General features: G+C 57.2%; 1 protein-coding gene across 2 annotated transcripts; it reads left to right on the top strand.

Annotated features, from left to right (window-relative positions):
* The first annotated feature begins 7,187 nt into the window (after positions 1 to 7,187).
* On the top strand, positions 7,188 to 19,614 carry NBL1 (NBL1, DAN family BMP antagonist). 2 transcript variants are annotated; one of them, XM_052661101.1, is made up of 5 exons: positions 7,188 to 7,208; positions 7,395 to 7,513; positions 16,853 to 17,047; positions 17,196 to 17,307; positions 18,246 to 19,614. In XM_052661101.1, the coding sequence occupies exons 1-5, from the start codon at positions 7,203 to 7,205 to the stop codon at positions 18,495 to 18,497; spliced, it is 684 nt and encodes a 227-aa protein (XP_052517061.1). In that variant the 5' UTR covers positions 7,188 to 7,202; the 3' UTR covers positions 18,498 to 19,614. The 2 variants fall into 2 exon arrangements, with proteins under 2 accessions (XP_052517061.1, XP_052517069.1); XM_052661109.1 differs by lacking the exons at positions 7,188 to 7,208; positions 7,395 to 7,513 and adding an exon at positions 8,241 to 8,289.
* The last annotated feature ends 8,325 nt before the right edge of the window (positions 19,615 to 27,939 follow it).

The following is a 27,939-nucleotide window of genomic DNA, read 5'->3' as shown; positions in this document are numbered from 1 at the left end:
TATGACCAACCTAGATAGCATATTCAAAAGCAGAGACATTACTTTGCCGACTAAGGTCCGTCTAGTCAAGGCTATGGTTTTTCCTGTGGTCATGTATGGATGTGAGAGTTGGACTGTGAAGAAGGCTGAGTGTTGAAGAATTGCTGCTTTTGACCTGTGGTGTTGGAGAAGACTCTTGAGAGTCCCTTGGACTGCAAGGAGATCAGCCCTGGGATTTCTTTGGAAGGAATGATGCTAAAGCTGAAACTCCAGTACTTTGGCCACCTCATGCGACAAGTTGACTCTCTGGAAAAGACTCTGATGGTGGGAGGGATTGAGGGCAGGAGGAGAACGCGACGACAGAGGATGAGATGGCTGGAGGGCATCACTGACTCGATGGACGTGAGTCTAAGTGAACTTCAGGAGTTGGTGATGGACAGGGAGGCCTGGCGTGCTGCGATTCATGGGGTTGCAAAGAGTTGGACATGACTGAGCGGCTGAACTGAACTGAACTGAATCAGAGTCAGTGTCATTGAGTTTAAACTGATAAGAACAAGTTGATCCAATTTGAAATTAGCTATATTTGTTAAAAATAATAACTATGTTTATTAGTCAGAAATACAATTGTCAAGAAAGGAGGTAGTCTTAAAAGAATAAAAACAATATAATTGTTAATCAGAGCTTCAGGTCAGTATTATTGATGAGTTTTGCTAAATCCTTGCACGTATAATAAAGCATCATGCTTTTATTCATTGATATATCTTAACAACTAGAAACACTTTTGAATTCGTCTTGTTTTTGGCTGTGCTGGGTCTTCGTTGCTACACATGGGCTTTCTATAGTTGCGATATGTACGCTTGTTGCAGAGTGTGGGCTCTATGCATGGAGGCTCAGCGGTTGCAGCTTGTGGGCCCTGGAGCACGGGCTCAGCGGTTGTGGCGCCTGGACTTAGTTGCCCCAAGGCATGTGGAATCTTCTCGGACTAGGGATCAAACCCATGTCCTCTGCACTGGCAGGCAGATTCTTAACCATGGGACCATCAAGGAAGTCCTCAATTCATTTTTTTATAAGACATTATTTGTAGACAGTAACATGCACCCCCATCACTAGGTAGAAGATGGAAGCCCTTTTACTAATGTGTAGTGGTGATATTCTGGAGAAGGCAATGGCAGCCCACTCCAGTGTTCTTGCCTGGAGAATCCCAGGGACGGGGGAGCCTGGTGGGCTGCCGTCTATGGAGTCGCAGAGAGTCGGACACGACTGAAGTGACTTAGCAGCAGTAGCAGCAGCAGTGGTGATATTCACTGCCTTTATGGTTTACTTTCAAGGGGTTAAATTTATTTTATAAGTTTTGATTTTGATTCTGTTTTATACTTAGAGAAAAGGGGAAAATAGTGCAAGGAATTCCTTTGTGCCCTTCACCCTTGTTTACCGGTTGCTCACATTGTTTCTTTTATCATTCTTGATGTGTGTATGCAGAGTATTTTTTTGAGCGGAAGTTGGAGATATGCCCTGCTGGCTGCTGCTAAGTCACTTCAGTCGTGTCTGACTCTGTGCGACCCCATAGATGGCAGCCCATGAGGCTCCCCGTCCCTGGGATTCTCCAGGCAAGAACACTGGAGTGGGTTGCCATTTCCTTCTCCAATGCATGAAAGTGAAAAGTGAAAGTGAAGTCACTCAGTTGTGTCCGACTCTGTGCGACCCCGTGGACTGCAGCCTACCAGGCTCCTCTGTCCATGGTATTTTCCAGGCAAGAGTGCTGGAGTGGGGTGCCATTGCCTTCTCCGGAGATATGCCCATTTACCCCTAAATACTTCAATGTATGTTTTCTAAGAATAAGGATATTTTCATGGAGCCATGGCACAGTTATCAAAATCAGGTGATTAACATCCGTATGACAGTATCTAACCCATGACACACGTTCAGACTTTGTCAGTTGTCAGAACAGCGTGCAGTCTGTCTGCCCCCAGCCTCGGGTCCAGCGCGGCATCATGCGCTGCACTCCGGTCTCCCATCTCGTCCTTTAATCCAGAACAGTTCGTCAGCCTTTGCTCTTGATCCTGACAGTTTTGAAGAGTGCAAGCCAGTTATTTAGTGAAGTGTTTCTCAGTCTGGGTTTGTCTCGTGCTTCCTCGTGATGCGACTCAGGTTTTGCAGTTTTGGCAGAGATGCTTTTGAGTCCTTTTCAGTGCCTCGCACCAGGAGGCACCTGCTGTCCGTTTGTCTCAACATTAGTGATGTGAACTTTGGGCACTTGGTTAAAGTGTTTGCCTGGTTTCTTCCCTGTAAATCTGTTATTTTTCTCTTTTGTAATTTATGCATAAGTTGTGAGGAGATACTTTTGAAGCTGCTCCTTATCAAACGATCAGAGTTTTAGCATCCGTTGATGGTTCCCCAAGTTCACTATTCCTTATTATTTGACATTCTCTGAGGAAAGAACTTTCCCTTCTCCCTCATGTATTTGATCGTCAGTTTATATCAGCGTGGTCTTGTGGGTCCTCATTAAATTGATTATTATAATCCATCACTGTCAATATTTGCTATTCAGGTTGTCCAGATTTGTCTAACAGGAGCTCTTTCAATCTGGGGCCTGTATCTTTTGACACCTAGTCCATTCTTTTCTCTTATTTGCTTTGCCCCAGCCAAGGAGCCACCGTTTCTCCACGCGGCCCTCGTTCCTTTCGGAGGAGAGTGGTGGTTGGGAAGCGAGCTCAGTGAGTGTGCTCGCTGCGGTCGGTGTGCCCTTGCTCCTGGGCCTCAGCAGGCGGCGCTGTGGAGTAGGGTGTGCGGTCCCCACCTCTTCTGCTCTTTGTCTGCCTGTCTCCCAGGGTCTGTCGTTCCTTGCTTGTCCATCTCGTCTGTTGCCCGTCTATCAAGACCTAGAGTACGTTGTCATTATCACTGTATTTATGGAATAGTTTCGTCCTTAGTGTGTTTCAGTTAGGAAGTTGCGTTTACTGTAACCCCTAAATTAACTGGCTTTTTAAGTGGGTGGCCCAGTGGGCATTTCCACGGGTCCGTGACTTGCAATTGGAAGAAAGGCTTCCCCAGATTCTGACCGCAGAGCATCCCCTGTTCTCAGCCGAGCCGCCTCCCTGGGTCGCCGTGTGCGCGTGAGCAGGCCACGTGATCGCTCTGGGCCTCCTTGTGACCGTGGTCATGGTCCCTGCCTGCCACACGGTGCGCGTGTGAGGTCAGGCATTCTGTTGCTGAGGAGAGGAGAAGAGTGAAAAAGTGGAATGCGATTCTCTTATATAATCAAGTGTGTAACAAATTACGATCAAAAGGCTCGCCCCCCCTTTCCCCTGGAGGGCAGGCCATTGTGATATCGCCTGACGACTCTCACAGGAACTAGAAGGCCCACGGCGACTCCCTCTTCTCCACGGACGGCTCCCTGGGGGCTCAGCTGGTCACGAATCCGCCTGCAGTGCGGGACACCTGGGCTGAGAAGATCCCCTGGAGAAGGGAAAGGCTCCCCACTCCAGTAGCCTGGCCTGGAGAACCCCATGGACTGTATCGTCCAAGGAGTCGCCAAGACTTGGACACGACCGAGCAATTTTGACTTTCACTTTTCTCTCCATTGTGGACTTTATGGATGAAACCCAAGTTCTGCTTTTTTGTTTTTCTTTTTTAGCCAGGCAAAGTCCTCTTATGAAGGAGTAGCGAGGTAATTCTAGATCTTCCCTTAGCCTATATAGACACCTTGAAGAGCAGGAGGGAGAGCCGCGGAAGGTGAGACGCAGGACGTGTCCATCAGCGTCCACATCTCAGAAGGTTTCTTGACTCCTCTCCCTTGGCCCCAGAAAGCAGCCATGCTTCTTCTTGGCCCAGACCTGCGATCTGTAAAGCCTCGGTTCGGCTGAGGAAGGGAGCCCTCGGGGCTCTAGCAGCTTTCCCTTCCTCCAGGCCAGCTGGGGCCAGATGCCAGGCTCCAGTCTCCACGTACACGTCCCTCAGCGAACTCTCCCTGTCAATGTGCGCCTGGGCACTACTAAAACTCCTGTTTCGCCGATGAGGAAACTGAGGCTCAGGGCAAGCATTCCCTGGCTGAGGTGAGAGAAAGCTTGGCGCTACAGCCTGGGTTTGATCCAGGGACTCTGACTCCCTGCACAAACCTCCCTAAAATAGCTTTCATTTTCTGGGGCATGTGCTATTTTCCAGGAACTGTGCCGAGTACTTTGTATCCATTTATCTCGAGTCCCGGCTCCTTCTCATCATAATCTGCCTCAAGCGTCGCCTCTTTGCCGTGTCTTCTGAGTCTCGTCCCTCGCCCTGGCTTGGTTAGTTCCTCTGTGACACTTGGATTATGAGAAACCCATTCTTCTGCTTATGTGTACCTGCTCTGGCTCCCAGTGGCAGAACTGAAGCTTCCTGAGGCCTGCGACCTCATTGGTCCAGCCCGATGCTGTGGCCCTGGCACCTCTGTGCCTGTCTGGCACATAGTCGGCACCATGAGTATTTGCTAAATAAGTCAGTGAGTCCCAGCAGTTCTATAGAGGACATGCCGTTACCAGCTGCGTGTTGCAGGGAAGGAAATCGAGGCCCAAACAGGAAACAACTTGCAGAGTCGCTGGGTGGTGGAGCAAGGATGCAAACCCAAGCAGGACGCCTCCAGAACCTTCCATGATGATTCCTCCACGGCCCCTCCCACCCACACACTTGGACATGCGGACACCCTTGGTCTTTATCTTGCAGGAGATGGAGGGACCATGGCTCTCCCAGGCCCCAGTACCAACCTTCTGAGTCAGCGGGCCAGCCTGGGAAGGAGGGCCCTGGCTCGCTCTCCCTCTCTCTCCGGGAGAGCGCAGGGCTTTGGACCCCTGTCGAGGCCAGGCTGACGGGATTAGAGGAAACAGCTGTCCCAAGCCCGTGCCCTGTGGGAGGGAGCTCACATTCCCGGGACTCCGGGAGGGGGGCAGCTCCCCGTGGCCCAGTCACATTCCAGGTCGGTCATTTTCCTGAGCCCAGATGTCTGCTAATGAGCTGGGGAGAGAGGCTTTCAGCCCTCTACCCCAGAGCTGGGCCCCGCATTACCTCGGCCCCAAGAGGCTGGCCCAGGGCCAGCAGGCTCTGGCTGCAGGCCCGTGCCCGGTGCCAGCCAGGCCTGTTGGGGCAACTGGTGCGCGGCTGCCAACCAGGTGCATCTCCGCATGCTTGGAGACTCTGACGTGACAGGTTCTGCCTTTCCCACTGGGGCCCAGCACGCTGGGTCCTAGCGGTGCCCGAGGCAGTCAGGAGGGGCGGTGGACAGAGGAGCATGGGCTTTGGGGTTGATGGGTCTGGGTTCAAGTCTGGACTTTGTCCATCACTAGTGGTGTGATCTTGGGAGGGTAACTAGGCTTTCTTTCTTTTTTGTAACTAAGCTTTTGATGCCTTGATTTTTCTCATCTGTAGAATGGGAATAATAGTAGGATTGTGGTCGGGATTCCATACAGTAAGGCAGGCATGGTGCTTAGCATAATGCCTGGCACATAGTCATAGCTGTTGACAGCATTAGCAAGTCGCCTTCTTGACCCTGTGTTCACATGGTGGCCTGTAACTCCCTTCAGGCTGAATCCCTGGCTGCTGGAGCTGGACTCGGGCAGTAGCCCTCCTGTAATTAGCCAGTCTTCACCAGAATGCGACCTAATCTCAAACCCCATGTCCTTGACTAGATGGTTGGGGGGCTGACTGTCAAGGGCTCTCTGTATGATTTGACAAACTCATTAGGCTACCCAGTTTGCTTCCTGCAGCGGGTTCTTACAAAGTATGCTCCCCTGGTGGCTCAGACGGTAAAGAATCTGCCTGCAGTGCAGAAGACCCAGGTTCTATCCTTGGGTCGGGAAGATCCCCTGGAGAAGGGAATGGCTACCCACTCCAGTATTCTTGCCTGGAGAATCCCATGGACAGGGGAGCCTGGCGGGCTACAGTCCATGGGGTCGCAAAGTCAGACATGACTGAGCGACCAACACTTTCACTTACAAAGTGCAGACATCCAGTCCCTGCCCCACCAGGGGTCCACACTGAGAGCGGCAGTGGTGTGCACAAAGGCCAGCGTTTCCCGAGTGCCTACTTCCCGGCGATTAGGCTAGAACCCGTGAGATGTGCTCCTCCAGCAGAAGGCCACTGGCATTCCCTTTACCGAGGGACTTTAAGCCAGCCACTTAACCCCTCTCTTGGTCTTGGTTCTTTCACTGATGAAATGGGGACAATAGTGTTTATTTCACAGATTTATTGTGTGGGTGGAAAGTGCTTAGAACCGGACCAGGCATTTGTATAGGAAGGTGCTCAACATGCCTGAGCTGTTACGAGTGCTATTACAGCGATCCTCGTGGGAACACTTATGGTGGATAACAGTTCCTTAATTCAGCCAAATATACTGTACCCCTGTTTGCCAAGCCCTGGGGACACTAACATAGGTGATCCCTGCCTTCAAGGAGCCCACGGGCAAGTAGAGGAAAGAGATCTACTCAGCTGGTCTAGAGGGACATTACCAGGAACAGAGGTGTGTGTCCTGTGCTTCCAGGATCACACCAGAGGAGAGGGGATTATGCTCCTTGGGTCTTGGGAAGGCTTTCCAATCTGGGTCTTGAAGAGTGTCTTTACCAGGAGATGAAAGGAGGGGAAGGGAAGCCCAGGCAGAGGGGACAGCATAAGCAAGAGCTCGGAGGCACAGAGAGGCAGTGCCCAGTTTGGAGAGGCGGACAGGCCAGCCTGCACCACGGAGTTAGCAGCAGCCCACTGGAAGCCACCATCGAATGAGCTGGTCTGCTTCCATCTGGGAGCTTCCAGCCAGGCTAGGGTGAAACGCACCCACACCAACCACTGCAAGAGTGCAAAGCCTTGCAACTGGATCTGTGTCCTGAGCCACTACTTTTCAGCAACAAAGCTTTTGGTTTTTTTTCACCTTATGGTTTTCCCATAAAAACTCTCACATCAGTGGATGTGAGAGTTGGACTGTGAAGAAAGCTGAGGGCCAAAGAATTGATGCGTTTGAACTGTGGTGTTGGAGAAGACTCTTGAGAGTCCCTTGGACTGCAAGGACATCCAACCAGTCCATTCTGAAGGAGATCAGCCCTGGGATTTCTTTGGAAGGAATGATGCTAAAGCTGAAACTCCAGCAGTTTGGCCACCTCATGCGAAGAGTTGACTCATTGGAAAAGACTGTGATGCTGGGAGGGATTGGGGGCAGGAGGAGAAGGGGACGACAGAGGATGAGATGGCTGGATGGCATCACTGACTCGATGGACGTGAGTTTGAGTGAACTCCGGGAGTTGGTGATGGACAGGGAGGCCTGGCGTGCTGCGATTCATGGGGTCGCAAAGAGTCGGACACGACTGAGCGACTGAACTGAACTGAACAATGAGGGCACGACCGAAACGCGCCCGGGGGGGCCCAAGTGCAGCCTGACTCATTGGGTACCCCTCCTCCCCCAGGAGCTGAGACTGGCCGCCTGCGCTGGGCGCTGCGCTCATCCCAGGAGCCAGAGAAGCGAGTCCACTTGCCGGCGTTCGGAATGGTCCTCCTCGGGACTCTCAGACCCTTCTCTGCACACGTAAGCCAAGCGTCCGGAGCTGAGGCGAGGCCCGGCGGAGGTCGGGTGCCATCGGAATCTGAAGAGCTCAGACCGGCCCGGGTCGCGCAGCCGGCAGCGGGTCGGGTTGGGCGCGCGGCTCGCAGGGCTGGGGCGCCATGCCCTCGGAGCAAAGCAACAGCGCCTGCTTCCCCGAAAAAGGAGCGCCCCTCCATCTTTGTCACCCGGAGGCCCGGCGCGGCCCGGTGGCCCCGGGCTCGGGGAAAGGGAGGCGGAGAGCAGACCGAGCGCGGAGAAATCCGGCAGAGTGTGCTTTAAAGGAACGAATGGGGGGCGCCGGGCTCTCGGCCCCGCCTCTGGGGCGCCCCCCGGTAGCTCCGCCGCGCCGTCGGACCGCGTCCGACCCCGGCCCGGGGCTCGAGGGCGGCGGGGGGAGAGGGGGGCCGGGGCGCGGGCGGCCGAGGCGCCCCCTCCTGCGCGCCGGGAGGGGCGCGGCCCCGGCGCCCGCCCGCTCTTTCTTTCTCGCGTCCCTCCCTCCGCGGCGCCCGCCCTCGCTCCCTATTTGGAGCGGAGACACCCCTGACGTCGGAGCCGCTCGGCTCGCCGCTCCCCCGCACCGCGCGCCCGCCCGGGGCCGCAGACGGCGCTAGCGCAGCCCAGCCGAGCCTCGCGGGGCCGCCGCCAGCCCTGCCGGCCGCCTCCCCGAGCTCCCCGGGGGCGCCGCGCCCGCCCGCCGCGGCCCGCAGACAGCCCCGCAGGCACCGGCGGGCGCGCCGCGCTCCCCTCCGCCGCGCGCGGTAAGTCCCGCCCGGGCCGGCGCGCGAGCGCCCGGCCTCCAGGGGCTTCGGCCGCGGGCGCAGCGCCGCGCGCCCGCGGGCACCGTGCGGAGGCGCCGCCGCCGAGCTCCGGGAGCCCCGGGCGGCTCTGAGACGCCGGGGCCGCGGGGCCGCGGGCGCGGCGCGGGGTGGCTACGGAGCGCCCCGGCCGCCCCGAGCCGGTCCCCCCGACTCGCCCGGGTTTTCCCTCGCTCGGTCGGAGGTCCGCGGCCGAGCGAGGCGGTGCGCAGCCGAGAGGAAGCCGGGCGGCGGGTGGAGGGCCGGGTCGGGCCGCGCGGGCGCCGGGGCAGCGCCCGGAGCTCGGCCGCCGGGGCCCGCGCGTCCCCCCGGCTCTGTCCCGGGGCCGCGCCGCGCCGCGAGCCTCTTCTCTCCGGGACGCTGGTGCCTCCTTTCTGTGTCTGGGCGTCTGTCTTCCCAGCTGGCTGTCTCCGTCTTCCGATTTCCGCTCCCCTCGTCCTCCGGGTCTGCCCCTTTCTCTCTCTTTATCCCCTTCTGCCCGTTTCCCGTTTCGCTGGGTTGGTGCCTGCCTTTCTGTTTGCCCTCCGCCCTTCGCCTGCCCCGCGGTGGGAGTCTCTCTCTCTCTCTCTGTCTCCCGGTGTCTGTGCGTCTCCCTGGTGCCCCCCACCCTCGAATTCAGACATCCCCCCCACCGGCTCGGAGGCCCGGGGCCCCCAGCGGAGTCCGGGAACAGTTTTCTAGACCCGGGAAAAGGAGCGAAAGCCTCCCCCTGCCTTCCGCCTGCCCCTCGGGGCCGGGCCGGGAATCGTCTCCCTGGAACTGAGTCAGGGGCAGGGGAGTCGGCTTTCCCGGGGGCTCAGTTTCCTTGAGTTCCACCCCCCGCGAGGCGGCCTGGACAACTGGGCCGTGCTACCGGCCACCTGCCCGCCCCGCTGCCTGGGCGGGGCGGTTCGGATCTTTTACAAGACGCAGCAGAGGGGCAGCTGGCCGCCTCGGCGTGGCCCGGGGCGCGGGGCGCGGGGCGCGGGGGTGTTGGTGGTGGCCGGCACCCGGGGACAAGGGCACATTTTCAGCGTTTCCAAGGTCCTCACCCAGCTGGAGGACAGCAGCCTGTAACTCCGGGAACCCCAGGAAAACAGAGGTCAGGGCCGGAGGCCAAAGGCTGGGCTGCTGGCCGGGGGAGTGGGGGTGGGGAAGCAATTTGTCAACAAGGAGCCCCTCACCCTTTGTTACTGTGGCAACCACCGGCCTCCTGAAACTCCTCCAGATGCTGGGGCTGCTGCTTGGGTGTGGTTTGCCCGTAGTTGGGGCCAAAGCAAAGGCGAGGCCGAAGCATCGGTGACCCCCACCCCCCCCCCAACCCCCGCACCCCCTAAACTGGACCTCCTCCTGCTGGGCCCGTGTGCTGGAGGAGGGGGACGGGAGGATGTGCGTTGCCCGCGGAGCTATCTTCATCCTTTTAAAGTGAAATTTCCAAGTGAGTTAGCGCCTTCTCCCCACCCCCAGCCCCTGGGGTCGCAGGCGGCGGGGCGGGCGGGGACGCGGGTACCCGCTGCAGTGGGACTTCTGCCGAGCAGATGTCTAGGCGGGCCCTGCAGCCGCTTATTAGGATCGATTTGTTTTGGAGACAGTTTGTGGCCAGGAGGGTCTGCGGGCAGGAGGGCCGTGGTCTGGGTTGGGGTGGGGGGGCGAAGCCAGGGAGGTGGAGCTGCGGGCGGCAGGCAGGCCTCCTGGGCCTGTGCCTGGCCCTTCGTGCCCACCCCCGGGGCGGGGGGGTTTCGTATGTGCTCTGCCAGCGCTGACGGTAGGAAGGAAGACACGCTGCTCTGACGGGGGTCACGGTGGCTCTAAGCAGCGTGCTGGAGCTGGACTCCTCTTGAGACCATCTGCTGAGATAGGCTCTGCCAGGCCCTGCTTCCCATTTCACGGGACCACATGGGAGGCTGGGGCAGGTGAAACCAGCGGCCAGTGGTCTGGTCCCTAACCGCGGTCCGTCCTGCCCCCAGGCACACAGTGAGGCAGAGGATGAGCTTGGGCCCGAATCTCTCCGCGGACCCCAGGGAGGGCCTGCTGAGCAGATCAGGGCCGGGGGTCTGAGCCTGCCGGCGGCCCCCTTCAGTGGCCCCATTCGAGGAAGTCCCGGCAGGCACTCCTTCCAGGACCTGCGGTGGTTGCCTCGCCCTTGCTGGTCACCCAGCCCAGGGCCGCGGCCGGGAACGCCACGCCCTCCGCACCCGCAGCGTGCGAGGCCTGGCAGCCGGGCCCCGCCTGTTTTCACCGAGTTGCTGGTCTCTCGGGGACCCGGGCCCTTCAGCCAAGGGCGCAAGGATTAGAATTTGAGCGGCATCTTGCTCTCGGCTCCCACCCTGGCAAGCAGAAAACCCTCGCCCAGCCGTTGTCTCCTCTGCTTGAGTTTCTTCCCCTAAATTCAGTTCCTTTCAAGGCAGACACAGCCCTGGATTTAGATATTCTGGGACCCGCTGAGGATCTAGTAGGAGGGAGGGGCGGTGGAGAGGGAAGCAGAAGGGGGAGGGGGCGTGGGAGGCAGAAGGGCGTGGGCAGGGTTCAGAGAGGGTGAGTAGCCCTGAGTGACTCCAGGCCCCTGCTCCCAGGGACATCTGCTGAGCACCGCCTGTGACGGGCGCCCTCTCCCGAAATTTCCGTGCACTCTGCAGATTAACTCTCACAGTTGCCCTAAAAGGAGCCCCCATCTTGCAGATGAGGAAACTGAGGCACAGAAAGGTCCAAGTGAGGGAATTCCCTGGTGGTCCAGCGGTTAGGGCTTGGTGCTTTGACTGCCAAGGGTCCATCCCAGTTCAGGGAACCGAGGTCCCACAAGCTGCACAGTGGCCAAGACAAAAAAAAAAAAAAAAAGGGTTCAAGTGGGTGAGCCAGGGGTTGAACCAGGGTCTGTCGCAGCCTCAGTTGTGAATGGAGACCAGACCCTGTCCTTCCTGTGTGTTGGGGGGGAGTCTCAGGGGGAGGAGGAAACGGGGAGGGTAGAGACTGGGGGCATCTGGTTTGATCCATTGGAGAAATATGTCCCCACTAACCCCACCTGCCTTCTGTGAGAATACAGGTGTCACCTGAGCCCACAGGGAGGAACTTCCAGCCTCAAGTGGGAGAGGTTTCCAGAGGAGGTTCCAGAAAGCAGAAGTTGGAGCTGGGGAAAGGCTTGCCTTCTTCTAAGGAAGGCTTTGCTGGCCCTGCGTGTGTGTGTGGGGGGGGGGGGGGGCGGTGAGTGGACCATCGTACTAATACAGTGTTGGATTACCTGGCCTTAAGGACCCTGAATATTCAGATTTATCCAAGAGAGGAAACGGAGAGGGTGATGGTTCACTTGTTTTGTGAAGCTGACTCTTTGCTCTGCACTGGTGCTCTACAGTGAAGGGGTGGGCCAGGGGTCTTCCTTGAAACCTGAGTCCCTCTGGTGAATTTAAGGGTTGATTGTAGGCACCAGGCCCAGAGCGGGGTGGGTGGCTGCTGTCAGCCGTGCTGTTCTGGGGACCCTTCCCTGGGGAGTTGTGGGGGCTCCTGACCGGGCCTCAGCTCCACGTGGGACCGGGCTCACGTGCCTGGGTCTGGGCTCACGTGCCTGGGTCCGGACTGTGGGGTCGGCGTATCCAGGGCTGGGCCCCGGGTGCCTGAGTTGTTGGTAAGCATCTCGGGGAAGATGCCAGGTTCTGGAGGGTGTGAGGACCAGCAGGCCTGACTCGGAAGCCGGCGTCCGTGCTCGTCTGCATGGGGCCCGGAGTGGGATTTGAACTCTGCCCTGTGGGGCAGCCAAGCTTCCAGCCCTGGCCATGGCTGAACCCCAGAGAGCTGCTCAGCCTAAGAGACACGGCCTCAGCCACTGGGGTGGGGCGGGGAGCCCTGGCCTCTTGCGTGTTGCAGACCGTTCCTTGTCTTCCTCTCCTGTGAACCTTTCCAGCTTATCCTGCTGTCTGTTTCATACCTCGGCTTTAGCCAACACTGGTGTGTCAGTCAGCTTGAGCGACTCTTGCAATCTCCTGGTGCCTCAGTTTCTTCATCTGTAAAATAGGGAAAATACAGTATCTATTTCCTAGAACCGAATAAATGAATATATGTATATATACATATATATATGTATATATAAGCCTTAGAGGGCTTCCCTGGTGGCTCAGACAGTAAAGCGTCTGCCTGCAATGCAGGAGACCTGAGTTTGACCCCTGGGTTGGGAAGATCCCCCAGAGAAGGAAATGGTAACCCACTCCAGTACTCTTGTCTGGAAAATTCCTTGGATGGAGGAGCCTGGTAGGCTACAGTCCATGGGGTCGCAAAGAGTCGGATACGACCGAGCGGCTTCACTCACTGTAAGCCTTAGAACAGCTCCTGGCCCACAGTCAGGAGCAGCTCTAACTACTGGGAAGCCAACAGGGGGTGTGCTGGGCTAATACCCACAAACTCCTCCTGGCCTTACTGTGCTGGTAACTATACTCCTGAACTCAGTCCAGAATTGAGACTCTCTGCCCCCTCGCCCCCCAGCTATCTGACTGCTGCTCTGAACAGCTGCTTCCTTCCTCAATCTCCCCTCCAGGCTCTGAACCCCTGGGGGCCCCCAACTTCAGCACACTCTCTGCGCTCCTAGATGGTGCTTGGGAAACCAGCGTCCAACTTCAGGGAACCGCATGGTCTAGAGGAAGGACACTGCTCATCCTGACTGCTGGGGGCCCTGGGACCACCCCACTGCAAAGCACGGGGGTCGGCTTGGGGGACCCCCTTCCCACTCTGACATTCTGGGCGACCCATGACTTGTGTGAGCCTCAGGGCAGGAGGAAGGGATGAGACCCTGGGGGAGGTTCTCAAGTCTTCAGGAAGGAAGGTCCGACTTGTATCAAAAAAAACCCCAAACAACTGAGCTGCTGCTTAAAAAAAACAAAACACAAGCCAACAAAAAATAAAAGCTGCTAGCAGAGAGCTGACCCCAGCGGGAAGCGGGGCGGGGGCAGCAGGGGCTCTTGGGGGCTGGGTGGGAGGGGGGCTCTCTGTCTCCTGGCCCAGCCCAGCCCGGCCTCCACGTCACCCCCCGGGTGAAGGGCACCGTCCTGAGTGGGGTGCCTACTGGCTGCTCTCATCGCGTCCTGGCCGTGGTTTTCAAGGATTGGGCTCTGTTCCTGTCGTGGGGCTGAGGTTGCTGGGCAGAGAGGTGAACTGTACTGCTGCACCTGCGCCGGTGGGGGGCCTGGGCTGGAACTTAGGAGGCTCCCTGGCCGGGCTTCTGCTGGAGCTCAGGGCTCCTGGCTCGGGGAGGCCGAGCGTGGCTGGGCCTGGGCTTGGGGAGAGGCCAGGCCTGGCGGACTGAGTTGGAGCACCCCACTGTGGGCCCAGCTGTGCCCGAGATGGGGTGGGGAGCTAAGGGAGGTGGCTTCTTCCTCAGCGCCTCTCCTGCCTTCTGGGCGTCTGCTCCAACCTGACCCAAGGGACCAGTCCTCACCCTCCAGGGCGGCAGGTCTCCTGAAGCATCGTTATCCCACCTCCACTGAACCTTGTTAGGAACCTCATGCCCATCTCAATCCCTTAGCGGGGTCCCAGCCCCCAGCCCCAGTTCCAGCATCTCCCCATCCCAGCCCCAAACCAGCCCCACGCTCACCTCTGCACGGCTTGTGTTCCCAGGCTTCACTCCTATCCTAAGGGAGCCTACCATCATTCCCTGCCCGCCTGACCTGGCCTTGCTGAGGAGCCCTGCAGGGGTCAGGCATTGGACAAGAGTCCTTGGGCCTCTCCAAGGTCTCGCCGGGGGAGCCTCAGGGAGCCCCTTAGGAGGGCCTCCGCCAGCGTGCTAGGCTCAGGCCCCGACTCAGAGCCTAGGTCCTTGGGGATGGAAAGGGAGTTGGTGGGGTGACGGAGCCTCCTGGGTGCTAAGGGTGCTGGAAAATTAGGTTGCCAGTTAGGAACACGCGCGTTATATTTTCTTAGGTTGTGGTTGTCCTGAAAACACGGGCTTTGCTGTCCGTCTAGAGAGTGAGACCGGAAATGTGTGGGCGACGGCCTGGGTCAGGACGCAGACTACCCTGGGATGGGGCAGACTGTCTGGACTCGCCTCCCACTGCTCTGCCCGCTGCACCCCTCCCCGCTGGGCTGGGAGCAGGGGTCCCCCGGGCACTGGGGGAGATGGGACTTGTCTCTGCTTTCGGGGACCGCGTGCAGGGAGAGGGGGCAGGATCTGAGCTGAACTTGCTCAGGGCCCTGTGGAGGTGGTCGCAGCCCTGCAGGCCAGCCCCCAGGCCCTCCCTAGAAGCCCCGTGGAGCCCGCCCAGAGGGTCAGCCTGCAGGAGCCAGCAAGATCCCTGAGCACCTCTCACTTCCCGGCTTTTCACCGAGTATCTGCCCCTTTCAGCAGAAAGTGGGCCAAGGGTAAGGGTGGTTCTGAAGGAGGTGTCCGGCCCTTGGCTAGCCTGACTAGTACCTGGCATCCGTGGGGCCGATGGGACCATACTTGGCCCTTGCTCCCAGTTCAGCCCCACCCAGGCCCCTCTGGGGACTGTTCTGAGGCACAGAACCCCAGTTTGACTGAGCCAGACCACTTCTTAAGCCCACCCTGCGTATCAGAACCACCATGGAAGCTTGTAAAAACAAAACAAAAAAAGCACACCCCACCCTGCAACTTCCACTCCATGAGTCCCCAGGGAATTCTGATGCCCTACCAGGTTTGCAAATCGGCAGTGCAGGGCACCTCACTCATCTTACAGGTGGGGACCCTGAGGCTGGAGTGTCCAGGGTCTCACGGCACACGTGGACGCCTGACTCCCAGTCCAGGGCCTTTCCCCCAGTGTCTTGCCCCCAGAGGACCGCCTTGTAAGCATTGCCCTCATTTCCGAATGTCTCTGAAGCTTCCCTCCTCCACGGTTTTCGCAGGGGGGCGTCGGTGAAGCCTGCAGAGGATGAAGCTGGGGGACACGGGGAAGATCCCCCCTGAGCCCACGCTTCGGACACACACGCTGCCCTGCAGCGCCCTCTGCTGGCAGATTCTATTAGCGCCTTGGTGCATGGCACCCCACTCGAGCACTCTTGCCTGGAAAATCCCTTGGACAGAGGAGCCTGGTGGGCTGCAGTCCATGGGGTCGCCAAGAGTCATACATGACTGAGCGACTTCACTTTCCCTTTTCAGTTTCATGCATTGGAGAAGGGAATGGGAACCCACTCCAGTGCTCTTGCCTGGAGAATCCCAGGGACGGCGGAGCCTGGTGGGCTGCCGTCTTTGGGGTTGCACAGAGTTGGACACGACTGAAGCGACTGAGCAGCATCAGCCTCGCTCCAGGCAATTCAGAGGGTCAGGCCCTTGGCTTGGATCATCTCTTGTTTGACTCAGAGGGTAGAATGGAGCTGCAGACAGTGATGTGTGTGTCGGCTTTGGACTTGGAGCATCCAGAAGAGCAGTACAGTCTAGTCTGGGGCTGTTTTTTCTTTTTCACCCGAGGTTCAGCCAGCCAAAGGGGCCCAAGATTTCACAGTGACAGGGAGATGGTTAGCTTTCCTGATGCCGGAATGCTGGTAGCCACGGTGACAGGAGGCATGGCCCTGGAGGACCCACAGCAGTCCAGTGAGGAGGAGCTAGTGACTGCTCAGGACTCAGCCGGGTGCTTCGAAACGGGTTTAGTACGCACCACAGTCCATCGTCACACAGCATCACCACCACCCCTTTTATACCCCACCCTTTTTAGTTGAAGAAAGTGAGGTCCAGAGATAAAGAGTAATCTGCTTGGGACTTACCTGATGGCCCGGTGGCTGGGCCTCCGCACTCCTAATGCAGCGGGCAGGGTTTGGTCCCCGGTCAGGAACTAGATCCCCCACGCTGCTGCAATGACCGAAGATCCCGCACGCCCCAGCTCAGACCGGGGCAGCCAGATACATACATGAAGGTTAAGAGTAGCTCTTGAGAGCCGCTTGGACGGCAAGGAGATCCAGCCAGTCCATCCTAAAGGAGCTCAGTCCTGGGTGCTCATCGGAGGAATGATGCTGAAGCTGAAACTCCAATACTTTGGCCACATGCTTGTGAAAATCTGACTCATTTGAAAAGACCGTGATGCTGGGAAAGATTGAGGGCTGGAGGAGAAGGGGACGACAGAGGATGAGATGGTTGGATGGCATCATCGACTCAATGGACATGAGTTTGAGTAAACTCTGGGAGTTGGCGATGGACAGGGAGGCCTGGCGTGCTGTGGTCCATGGGGTCACAAAGAGTTGGACACGACTGAGCGACGGAACTGAACTGACTGAAAAGTAACTTACTTTAAAGCTACAAAGCAAGTTATAAAGATGACTAACACATATGCAATGTGTATTATCTGCTGGTCTCTCTGCTCAGAGCTTTTCATGAAATACCTTATTGAATCTCCATGATACCTATCTGATGCTCGCAATATTAGCAGCCCCAGGTCTGAGGTTCCTACAGGAGAAATAACTTGTCCAAGGTTGTGCTTGGCTAGGAAGCGGTAGAGATAGGGCTTGAACCCAGGGAGTCAGGGGTCACACCTGTAACACCACTGCCGCCGCCCTCTGCCCAGCCTCCCGGGCCCTGCCGGCCTCACCTGCAGTCTGTGCTCAGTCCTAGGGCTCCAGAGGCCGTGGGCACGATGCTGCGGGTCCTGGTGGGGGCTGTCCTGCCCGTCATGGTGCTGGCTGCACCTCCGCCCATCAACAAGCTGGCCCTGTTCCCGGATAAGAGCGCCTGGTGTGAGGCGAAGAACATCACCCAGATCGTGGGCCACAGTGGCTGTGAGGCGAAGTCCATCCAGAACAGGTGGGATCCCGGGGCGGGGGGGGGGGGGGGGGTGGGGGGGGGGCGGCGGCTGGGTGGGGTCCGCGCAGGGGCCCAGAGCGGAGGAAGGAAACGGGCTGCCCGTGCCTGGCGCCGCCGCAGCGACGCGGACAGCGGTCTCCTCTCGCAGGGCCTGCCTGGGACAGTGCTTCAGCTACAGCGTCCCCAACACCTTCCCGCAGTCGACCGAGTCCCTGGTGCACTGTGATTCCTGTATGCCGGCCCAGTCCATGTGGGAGATCGTGAGTACAGCCCACCCGGCCCGGCCTCCCCGAGCCTGGGCCCCGCGGGCGCGGGCGCGGGGCCGCTGCTGGGCGCGGGCGCGGGGCGCGGGGCCGCTGCTGGGGGCACGCGCGCGGTCCTTGCCGCCTGGGGTTCGCACGTCTGACGACAGCACCTGCAGGAGAGAGCTGTTTCTGAAGCTTGCTTCTGACGTCAGCCGCTTGTTGAAATGCTCTCGGAGGCGTCCCACCGTTAGAGAATGAGACCCAGATCTCCGCCGTGCCCCTTAAGGCCCATCCACAAGCCATGCCCTGGCTCGCCAGCCTTCCAAGCTTCATCCTGCCTCTCTCACCTTCTGTACCAGCTTGACCCTTGACACCAACCCACCTGCTTTTGATCTCTCATACCTACTTGGCTTGCGATCACCACACGGCCTTTGCACCTGCCCTTTGCATCCAGGAAGCAGTGTCTGGGCTTAGATCCAGAGGTTCAGGGGAAGTTAATTGGGCAAAGTCTGGGGCAGCGGGGAGTGGGGTGGGTGGGTAAGGCCCTCCCAGGCAGAGGGAACGGCTTATGCAAAATCTCAGGCAGATGAGGCAGCAGGGAGCTGACAGAAGCGGGGCAAGGTCGAGGGCAGGCGGCCTGTGAGGAGTCAGGGGCTCTGGGTGAGGGCAGTGGGAGCCCTGGGGGCCAGTTTCAGGCAGGGCGGGCCGTTTGGGGGTCTCCTGGCTGCCTGGCGCTGGGGAGGAAAGTGGCAGGATGTGGGAAGACAGGCCAGGATGCTCCTGCAGGGACTCACCCCTTCGTCTCCCCCGACTGTGCCCAGGTGCCCCGGGGGGGCTCAGGCTTCTGGGGTCTCGGGTGATTCTTGGCACTGTGATACGGGTTGCCCTTGGGGCCTCCCTGCCTGCCCCCAGGCCCTTGGAAACGCCTCTCCTCTTCCATCTGCCCTGCCCAGGTGACCTTGGAGTGCCCCGGCCATGAGGAGGTGCCCCGGGTGGACAAGCTGGTGGAGAAGATCCTGCACTGCAGCTGCCAGGCCTGCGGCAAGGAGCCTAGCCACGAGGGGCTGAGCGTCTACGTGCAGGGCGAGGACACGCAGGGGGCCCAGCCCGGCGCCCACCCCCACCCCCACCCCGGGGGGCAGGCCCCCGAGCCCGAGGACCCCCCCGGGGCCCCCCACGCCGAGGAAGAGGGGGCTGAGGACTGAGGCCCCCGAATCTCCCTCCCCTCCCACTCCCTGTGGAATGTGGGGGTCTCGCCCTCCCGGGGAAGAGTTAGGGGGAGAGGCTGAAGCCCCCCTTTGGCACTGGATGGACTTGGATTCAGACTTGGACTTGGAAGGCTTCCCGGTTGTCATGGAGATCTGAAGGGGGTGGGGCTGGGGCCAAGCTGCACAATTTAATATATTCCAGAGTTGGGGGCAGGGGCAGAGATCTTCAGGGCTCTTTTTTGGGGCGAGGGGAGCTCTCTTCCTGACCGCCTCTGAGATGTGTGCCCTTGTTTGGGAAGGAGAGGGGTCGCTAGCTAGGCTGCTGAGTTGGCGAGGCATTCCAAACTGTGCCAAGACCCACCGCCCCCCGCCCCCAGAGCAACATCTCCTGGTGGCGCTGAGGTGCCCTCCCGTGGTTGGGAGTCAGGCCTGGGCAGGCCCCCGCTGACTCCTGGCCCTGGAGCGGGGAGCCAGGCTCACTGGCTTCCTCGGCTTCCTTGGGGGTGACGCGAGGCAGGGGTGGCAGGACCTTCTGGGCCAGGGGGAGGGGATGACCCCCTCCATCAGACAGCACCCCTCCCTCCTCCCTCCCTCCCTCCCGCCCACCCAGATCTCAGTGCCCCCCCCACATGCTCCAGGCCCCTCAAAGTTGGTGGAGCCAGCCTCACCCTCTTGGGGAACCCTCTACACATCTGATGCTGGGGAGGGGTCTCCCTTACCCAGAGGGTTCCCAGGAGGGACATGGTGGAGTGTGGACTCGGGGTGAGCCTCAAGAAGTGAGGGAGAGGAGCCACAAGGGCTCGTGGGGCACCCCTTGACCCCGAGGTGCTCCAGTGCCCTGGCCCCGCCCCCGCCTCCCAGCTGCACTTTAGCCCCAGAGAGGGCGGGGGTCCCCGGGGGGCAGCGGGCAGGCGGGAAGGGAGGAGCCCCCTCAGCACCCACAGCTGCCTGCACCCGCTCTTCTGTCCCAGACCCCTGCCGGCCCCCCAGCCCCCTGCCACGGGGAGCCCCGGCCCTCACGGCTGACCCGACAAGAGCTTCTGGAGCTTGTAACCAGTAGACTGTCTCCCCGAGGGACCCTGAGTTTTCTCGTGAATAAATTCCTTCAACACCCGTTTTCTCGTCCTTGCCGGGAGGCTCTGCTGTCTTAGGGTGCCCCGAGGGGAGGGCCTCAGGCTGCGCATCGAGCCCTGGGAGGACCCCCAAGGCGAGCATGGTCTGCAGGCCCCCCCACATCCTTGGGGTCCCCACTTCCTTGCAGCCCCTCCTGGCTCCTGGCTCCCCACTTCCTTCCTGCAGAGGCTGTTTCTTGCCTCACGTGTACCTTGGGTGGGCCTTGAGAACCCCGCTTCTGACTTTGACCTTTGACCCCCCTGGGCCTATGACCTCTTCTACCCTCGGAGTGACCCAGCCGCATCCCTTCCTGCCGCCCCAGCCTGGCTTGGCCTCAGGAGAAGGGGAAACAGACAAAAGCAGTGATTACAGACTGATACGCAAAGTGGGATGCTTTGCTAAGTACTTGATGTAAATTGACTCACTTCACCCTCACCACTCCCTGGCAAAGCAATAACTGCCCTCATTTTATAGAAGAGGCCTCAGAAGTGCAGGGGAATTAAGTAACTTGCCTAGGGGTTGAGAAAAGTCTCCAACAGGACTTGAACCCAGGCAGTCTGGCTGAATCATTCTCCTCGGTACAATCTTCGGAACTGCCGTTGGTTTGGTTCAGTTCAGTTGCTCAGTCATGTCCGACCCTTTGCGACCCCATGGACCGCAGCACCCCAGGCCTCCCTGTCCATCACCATCTCCTGGAGCTTGCTCAAACTCATGTCCATTGAGTCGGTGATGCCATCCAACCATCTCATCCTCTGTCGTCCCCTTCTCCTCCTGCCTTCAACCTTTCCATTTGTTGATCACCTACTTTGTGCCGGGCTGGATGGTGGACAATGCTTGGAGTCCTTTTCCCCTCAGAATGACCCTATGGATTTATCATCATTGCCTGCCTGTGACTGAAGTTGGGGATCCCAGACTTTTCACTGAGACCAGGCAGGTGGTGGTTCTCTGACCCGTTCTCCTCACGTGCGTCGCTGAACCACCAATACTAGGCAGTCTGTAGATGCCTGCTAAGTTGCTTCAGGCGTGGCTGACTCTTTGTGGCCCTGTAGACTGTAGCCCACCAGACTCCCCTGTCCATGGGCTTCTCTAGGCAAGAACACTGGAGTGGCTTGCTATTTCCTTCGGGGGATCTTCCCAACCCAGGGATTGAATCCCTGGTTCTTATGTCTCCTACACTGGCAGGCAGATTCTTTACCACTAGCACCACCCGGGAAGCTGGATCATTTCTCATCCATGGAGGATCTTCATTTTGCAAATGTGAAATGAGCGCCTTTTTGCTCTGGGAGTGCTTTCCCAGGCTGGCAGACAGTGGCCCCCAGATTCCAATCTAGCGCCTTCTGGTGATAACAGTTGTGTGTACACATCTGGTTTCTCCCGGATTCCAAGCTTTCCCTGCGTGGCTGCTCTTCACCGTTGTGTAGGTTGTGGACTTCCCAACTACAGAATGGCGCTCCTTGCGATTGTGCAGGACACAGCGATCCTGGGTGGTCCTTTGTCCCTTGTCGTGGAATTGTGTTGGAGAAAAGTACGTATCTCCATATGCACGCGGCGCTCAGTGACCTCTCAGGCAGGGACAGTCTCTGGCCATATTAGTAAGTCCTTTGCTTCCCAGGTGGCTCAGATGATAAAGCATCTGCCTGCAATGTGGGAGACGCGGGTTCGATGCCTGAGTCGGGAAGATCCCCTGGGGAAGGAAATGGCAACCCACTCCAGTACTCTTCCTGGAAAATTCCATGGACGGAGGAGCCTGGTAGGCTACAGTTCAAGGGGTCGCAAAGAGTTGGACACAACTGAGCGAAGTCAGTTTACACAACTGGATGTGGGGCTGACTGGAGGGCATGCAGAAAGCACTCAGGGGCCAGGTTCAAATGGAGGACTTCATGGGGTGGCATCCTTGGCACTAGGCTCTGAGACCCGAGCATCCTCTTGGCAGAATGAGTCTTGATCAGCGGCCGCCTTCATCCCAGTGTGAAGCAAGGCAGGGCATAAATGGATAGATACATAAAGAGATTGAGAAGAGGCTGGTTGGAAAGGCGGCAGGAAGCCGGGCTGCGATGCCAAGGAGGTGGCCTGCAGGTGGCAGGCCTGGAGCAGCCGCGGGGGCTCAGCCTTCTCGCTCTGCAGTAGGAGCCGTGCAGGTGTCTGCACGTAACTGGGTTTCAGCGAGATGAAAAGCAGTCTCGTAGGAGGATGAGGTTTGTCAGGGAGGGGTTGCTGGGGACCAGCTGGGAACTGCAGGAGTCCAAGCAGGAGGTGGTGGAGGCCAGGACTGGGCGGGGTGGGGGAGGCTAGGGAAGCGGGGCCGCAGGGAGAGGCGCTGCTGATGGGCCATGCGAGCAGCCAGCGGAGAGAGCCAGACTTGGAGGGCAGAGGCGCGTCGCTGGCTGTGCCCGTCTGCCGATGGGGGTGAGATGCGAGTAACTGCCTGCTGCTGTTTCTCTTGGCCAACCTCAAACTGAAGCACCAAGAGGGCCCAGAAGAAAAGTTGCAGGTCCCCCCGCCACTGTTCACCTCCAAACCCGCAAAGGTGGGGGAACTGAAAGTCCTAAGCAGCACGGCCACGCCGGCCTTTCTCCAGACGGGCGTGTGATTAGCACCGGCTCCCTGAGCCAGTCACTCCCGGCTAGTTTTCCTCCCCTGCTCTGAGCCTCTGGGAAATGCCAGAATTCCCAGATTCAAATCCTGGCTGGGCTGTTTCTTGAGCCACTCACTGAAGATCTGAGTTTTCCCTTAGCAAGTTGGGGAATATTGATCATACCCACTTCCCTCCCAGGGTCGTGGTGAGCTTTGTATGAATCAGGGTACCTGCAGAGCTGGGAGCAGTGCCTGACAGAGTGGGGCCTCAACGAACGTCAGTCATTTTAATAATTCTTCTTCATGGGGCTTCCCTGGGGAGCCGGCGGTGAAGACTTTACCTTCCAGTTCACGGGGTGCAGGTTTGATCCCTGCTTAGGGAGCCAACACCCCACATGCCTCACAGCCAAAAAACCAAAACCTAAAACAGAAGCAGTATTTTCATAAATTCAATAAAGACTTTAAAAAGGGTCCACGTCAAAAATCTTAAAAAGAAACATAATTATTGAGAATAAGTCATTGACCCGCAACTGCTGATGGCTGGGCTGAGAGTTTTGTTCATCCATTCACTGAACATGTATTTATGGCAACCTAGTACATGCTGAGGACACAGCGGTGAACAAAAGGTGGCTCCTGGTAAAGAATCCGCCTGCCAGGGCAGGAGATGCGGGCTTGATGCCTGGGTGGGGAAGATTCCCTGGAGGAGGAAATGGCAACCCATTCCAGTACTCTCGCCTGGGAAATCCCATGGACAGAGGAGCCTGGCGGGCTGCAGTCCATGGGGTTGCCAAAAGTCGGACACGACTTAGCGATTCAACAGGAACAACAATATATGCTGAGGCTACTACAGTATCCTCACAAATCCCTGCTCTCAGTTAACCAGCTGGTTAATGGCTCCTGTGAGAGCAGCTCTGAGCAGGCCTCCCAGTTCCCTGGACCCTGGTTTCCCCACCTCTGTCATGAAATGCTCTTCTTGGTCCCCTGTGTGCTGGCAGGCATGGAGGCTTGGGACAGAAGACTCCCTAAGACTCGGCTGTCCCATTATGGCACAAGCCTTCTCTCTCGAGGGAGGGAGCACCCCGTGGCTAGAAGTGATCAAGAAAAACTGAGCGTCCTTGACGGTCCCTCTCTACCCTGAAAGGTTAAGGACGTCTAAGACTGTATTATTCCATGACCGAAATGACAAATTTAAGTGCAGGAACTTCTGCAAAGGTCCTAAATTCAAGATAATAACTATGGCCACAAGATGGCACCACTACCCAGGCCCAGTCTTGAAAATTTATTTTTTGAGTATAGCAAAGTAGAGTTTATAATGTAACAAGCATCTGTGAATCTATCACCCAGAACAGACAAATGCTAACATTTTTGGTCATGTTTTCATATTATGTTTTTTTCCAGCCACACCATGAGGCTTGCTGGAATCTTAGTTCCGTAAGCAGGGATGGAACTCAGCTCCAGAAGTGAAATCTCAAGTTCTAACCACTGGATAGCCAGGGAATTCCCTAGATTTAAAAAATATTTTATTTTTTAAAAGAAGTACAGTTGATTTACAATGTTGTGCCAATCTCTTCTATATAGCAAAGTGACTCAGTATATACATGTATACGTTTAAAAATATATATTTTCCGTTATGGCATTAAAGAATATTGAAGATAGTTCCCTGTGCTATATACATTAGGACCTGGTTGCTTATCCATTCTAAATGTAATCGTTTGCATCTACCAAACCCAAAGTCCCAGTCCACCCCTCTCTTTTCCCCCTAGACTTTTAAAATTTTAATAAAAGAATCAAACTGAAAGAGTTAAAGCAGAGGGTGCCTGCATGCTAAGTCGCTACAGTCGTGTCTGACTCTGCAACCCCATGGATGGTAGTCTGCCATGCTCCTCTGTCCATGGGATTCTCCAGGCAAGGATACTGGTGTGGGTTGCCATTTCCTCCTCCAGGGGATCTTCCCTACCCAGGGATCGAACCGGAGGCTCTTATGTCTCCTACACTGGCAGGCAGGTTCTTCACAACTGGCGCCACCTGGGACGGCCAAAGCAGAGGGAATAATATTCACCTTCACTGTATACTTAAACATCTCAAAATGTACTTAACTGATTTAGCTTTGGCTGCACGGGGTCTTCGCTGCTGCCCGTGGCCTTTCCCTATAGTCTGAGTCTCCTGTTTGTTGCAGAGCACGGCCTCTCACTGCGGTGGCTCCTCTCGCCGAGGAGCACGGAGTTTAGAGCTCGAGGGTTTCAGCAGCTGGCGCGTGGGCTCTGGAGCATGGGCTCAGCAGTTGTGGAGCACGGGCTCAGTCGCCCCACATGTGGAATCCTCCTGGACCAGGGGTCGAACCCGTGTCCCCTACACTGGCAGGCAGATTCTTAACCACTGCACCACCAGGGAAGTCTTCACCATATACTTTTAATCTTCTCAAAGCTAAAATGTACCAAGCACATTCTCCATGCCAAATGGTTTCAAGGCTCAACCCAGGTGTTTGTCCACTACCCCAGTTTCCTAGCTGCAGAGACACAAAAAACTTTGGCCAAGGTCACAGAACAAGTAACAGAGTCGGGATTATGAACCCAGGTAGTGTCACAGACTCAGTGGACATGAATTGGAGCAAACTCTTGGAGACAGTGGAGGACAGAGGAGCCTGTCGTGATGCAGCCCATTGGGTCACAAAGAGTCAGATACGACGGAGTGACTGAACGGCGCCAACAACACTTGGCCCCAAAGTGTATTCTACACAGGACTTCTCAGCTTTGCTGTTGCTCACAACAGAAATCCCTGGGCTGGGGAGCTCTGCTCAATGTTATGGATGGGAGGGGTGTTAGGGGGAGAATGGATACATGTATATGTATGGCTGAGTCCCTTTGCTGTCCACCTGAAACTATCACAACATTGTTAACTGGCTATATTCCAATATAAAATTGAAAAAAAAATCCCTGGGCTGAAGAAGTTACTGCAGAGCTGAATGCATTCCCATTTTACAGATGGGAACACTGAGGCTAGTAGCTCACACTGACACAGCACCATAAAGTTTACTGATGATACCAACAACCCTGAGAGGTGGGTGCTGTATTGTTCTGCTAGTTACTGCAGAGGAGCAAACAGCGGCCCAAGGAGATGGAGTCGCTGGTTCTGAGTCCACAGAGCTGCTTAGCAGAGGAGCTGGGATCCCAAGTCTGCTCTTTCTGGCTCTCTGCCCAGAGCTTGGTATCCTGTTCCCTGAGGCAGGACAGAAATTGTCATGATGCTGCCGGTGGTGTTGGGAGGGAAGGCAAAGTTCCCCTTGCCACATGGACCCGGCTGTGGGCAGGGATGGGACTCTGGGTGCCACACAGCAACTCGGGGCAGGGTATAAAGGGTCTTGAAGTTTCTCTGGGTGTTGGGCAGACCTGAGTTTCAGTTCCACTTGATCTCTTGCAGCTGGTGACCTTGAGAGAGGCCTTTGGCCTTTCCTAGCCCAGTTTAACAGTTACCTCCTAGCATTGGTCTGCGGGTAGGAATAATAAAGCCCGTGGAACATAGCAGGAGGCATTATTTTCCTGTTTCTGTGGAAGGAAAAAGACCCCAGCCACCTGAGATTTTCTTTACATTCTTCCCCATTTCCTTTTTTTCTATAGCAATTATCATTCTGGGTTTCCTAGGTGGCTCAGTGGTAAAGCATCCACCTTATAATGTGGGAGATGCAGGAGACGTGGGTTTGATCCTAGTTGTGAAGACCCTCTGGAGGAGGAAATGGCAACCCAGTCCAATATTCTTCCCTGGAGAATCCCATGGACAGAGGAGCCTGGCGGGCTACAGTGCATAGGGTCACAAAGAGTCGGCCATGACTGACCACACACACAATGATCACCCTATGCCCACTTTAAACATTTTTTATATGCTTAATAAAGTCTATGAAGTTGGATCTTTGCTTTGGTTTCTGCAGTGTCCCAATTGGATGGAACAGTGTCTGACACCTAGTAGGTGCTCCTTATAAATGTTTGTTGAATCCATGATCAAGACTATCCCCAAGAAAAAGAGATGCAAAAAGGAAAAATGGCTAAGGGGGCCTTACAAATAGCTGAGAAAAGAAGAGAAGCTAAAGGCAAGGGAGAAAAGAGAAAGATATACTCATCTGAATGCAGAGTTCCAAAGAATGGCAAGAGGAGCTAAGAAAGCCTTCCTCAGTGATCAACACAAAGAAATAGAGGAAAACAATAGAAAACAATAAAAAGCAGAGACGTTGCTTTGCCCACAAAGGTCCGTCTAGTCAAGGCTATGGTTTCTCCAGTAGTCATGTATGGATGTGAGAGTTGGACTATAAAGAAGGCTGAGCGCCGAAGAATTGATGGTTTTGAACCGTGGTGTTGGAGAAGACTCTTGAGAGGACTCTTGGACTGCAAGGAGATCCAACCAGTTCATCCTAAAGGAGATCAGTCCTGGGTGTTCATTGGAAGGACTGATGCTAAAGCTGAAACTCCAATACTTTGGCCACCTGATGCAAACAACTGATTCATTGGAAAAGACCTTGATGCTGGGAGGGATTGGGGGCAGGAGAAGAAGGGGACAACAGAGGATGAGATGGCATTACCGACTCGATGGACATGGAGTAAGCTCTGGGAGTTGGTGATGGACAGGGAGGCCTGGCGTGCTGCAGTCCATGGGGTCTTAAAGAGTCGGACACAACAGAGCAACTGAACTGACTGACTGAATTCATGATATTAACCTGTGATGTGTCCAGTAGAGACTCTTAGTTCCGGTTGTGAGGGGCGGGAGGAGGCAGGGATACACAAGGTGTGCCAGGCCTGTCTACCTGCCGTGACTCCACCTCACCTGGCCTGGGGATTCCCTGTTCCCACTCTTCAGGAGACTGACAGTGCCAACAGCTTGATCCTTCACCCTTAGTGCCTGGCACTGTTGGGGGACAGGATGGTTCCTGCTGGGAAGGAACCATCTATTTAAATTAAAGGTTTGAAGGAAGCGCAACGAATTATATATTATATAGGGCTCCCCAGGTGGGTCATTGGTAAAGAATCTGCCTATCAGTGCAGGAGATGCAGGTTCCATCCCTGGGTGGGGAAGGAAATGACAGTCCACTCCAGTGTTCTTGCCTAGGGAATCCTATGGACAGAGGAGGCTGGCGGGCTACAGTCCATGGGGCTGCGAGAGTCGGGAAATGCCTTAGCGACTAAACAACAACATATCGTAACATATATGTACACATAGGTCAAGCGCTCTGCCCGATATCTCCCAACCGGCTCGCCCTGGTAGCGCGTGGGCAGCCCCCTCTTGGAAGCAGTCCTGGATGAAGGTGGCCCGCAGGCCCCTTCTCCGAGTTCCTCCTGCGCCAAGTGTGAGTGGGGAGGGGCAGGCGTGGCGGGGGCCGGGTAGAGGCCCTAGAGCTGGGAGGCGATCTGACGTGGCCCGGCTCTCGGCTCTCGGCTCATCCCTCTGCAGGCACAGGGGTGCCGGGGACCCCGCCCGCCTGCGGGGCCAGAGCTCGGCTCTGCCCGCCCACCGCGGGGCGGGACGCAGGCTCCGCGGCGCCGGGACCGCGCGCTCCTGGAAGCAGCCACCGCGCCTCCGCGCGCGCCGGGCCCTCTCGGCGTCTCCCGGTCCCTGGGCGCCGGCCCGACCCGCGGCCGCCGCTGCCTCTCCCGGGCCCGCGGCTCGTGCCGCAGTCGCCGCCGGCGGAGCAGCGCTCCAGGTACCGAGCCCGGGCGGGAGCGGGGCCGGAGACCCGCGGCCGGGTGGGGAGGGGGTCCTTCTCTCCCGG

Source organism: Budorcas taxicolor, chromosome 2, assembly GCF_023091745.1.
Source record: "Budorcas taxicolor isolate Tak-1 chromosome 2, Takin1.1, whole genome shotgun sequence".
Classification (NCBI taxonomy): Eukaryota; Metazoa; Chordata; class Mammalia; order Artiodactyla; family Bovidae; genus Budorcas; species Budorcas taxicolor.
This window is presented reverse-complemented; position numbering and strand designations above follow the sequence as displayed.

Coding starts and splice junctions, on each gene's coding strand:
- NBL1 (XM_052661101.1), top strand. Junction 7,514..16,852: donor TCAGACCCTTCTCTGCACAC/GTAAGCCAAGCG, acceptor GTCTGTGCTCAG/TCCTAGGGCTCCAGAGGCCG. Junction 17,048..17,195: donor GCGAAGTCCATCCAGAACAG/GTGGGATCCCGG, acceptor CTCCTCTCGCAG/GGCCTGCCTGGGACAGTGCT.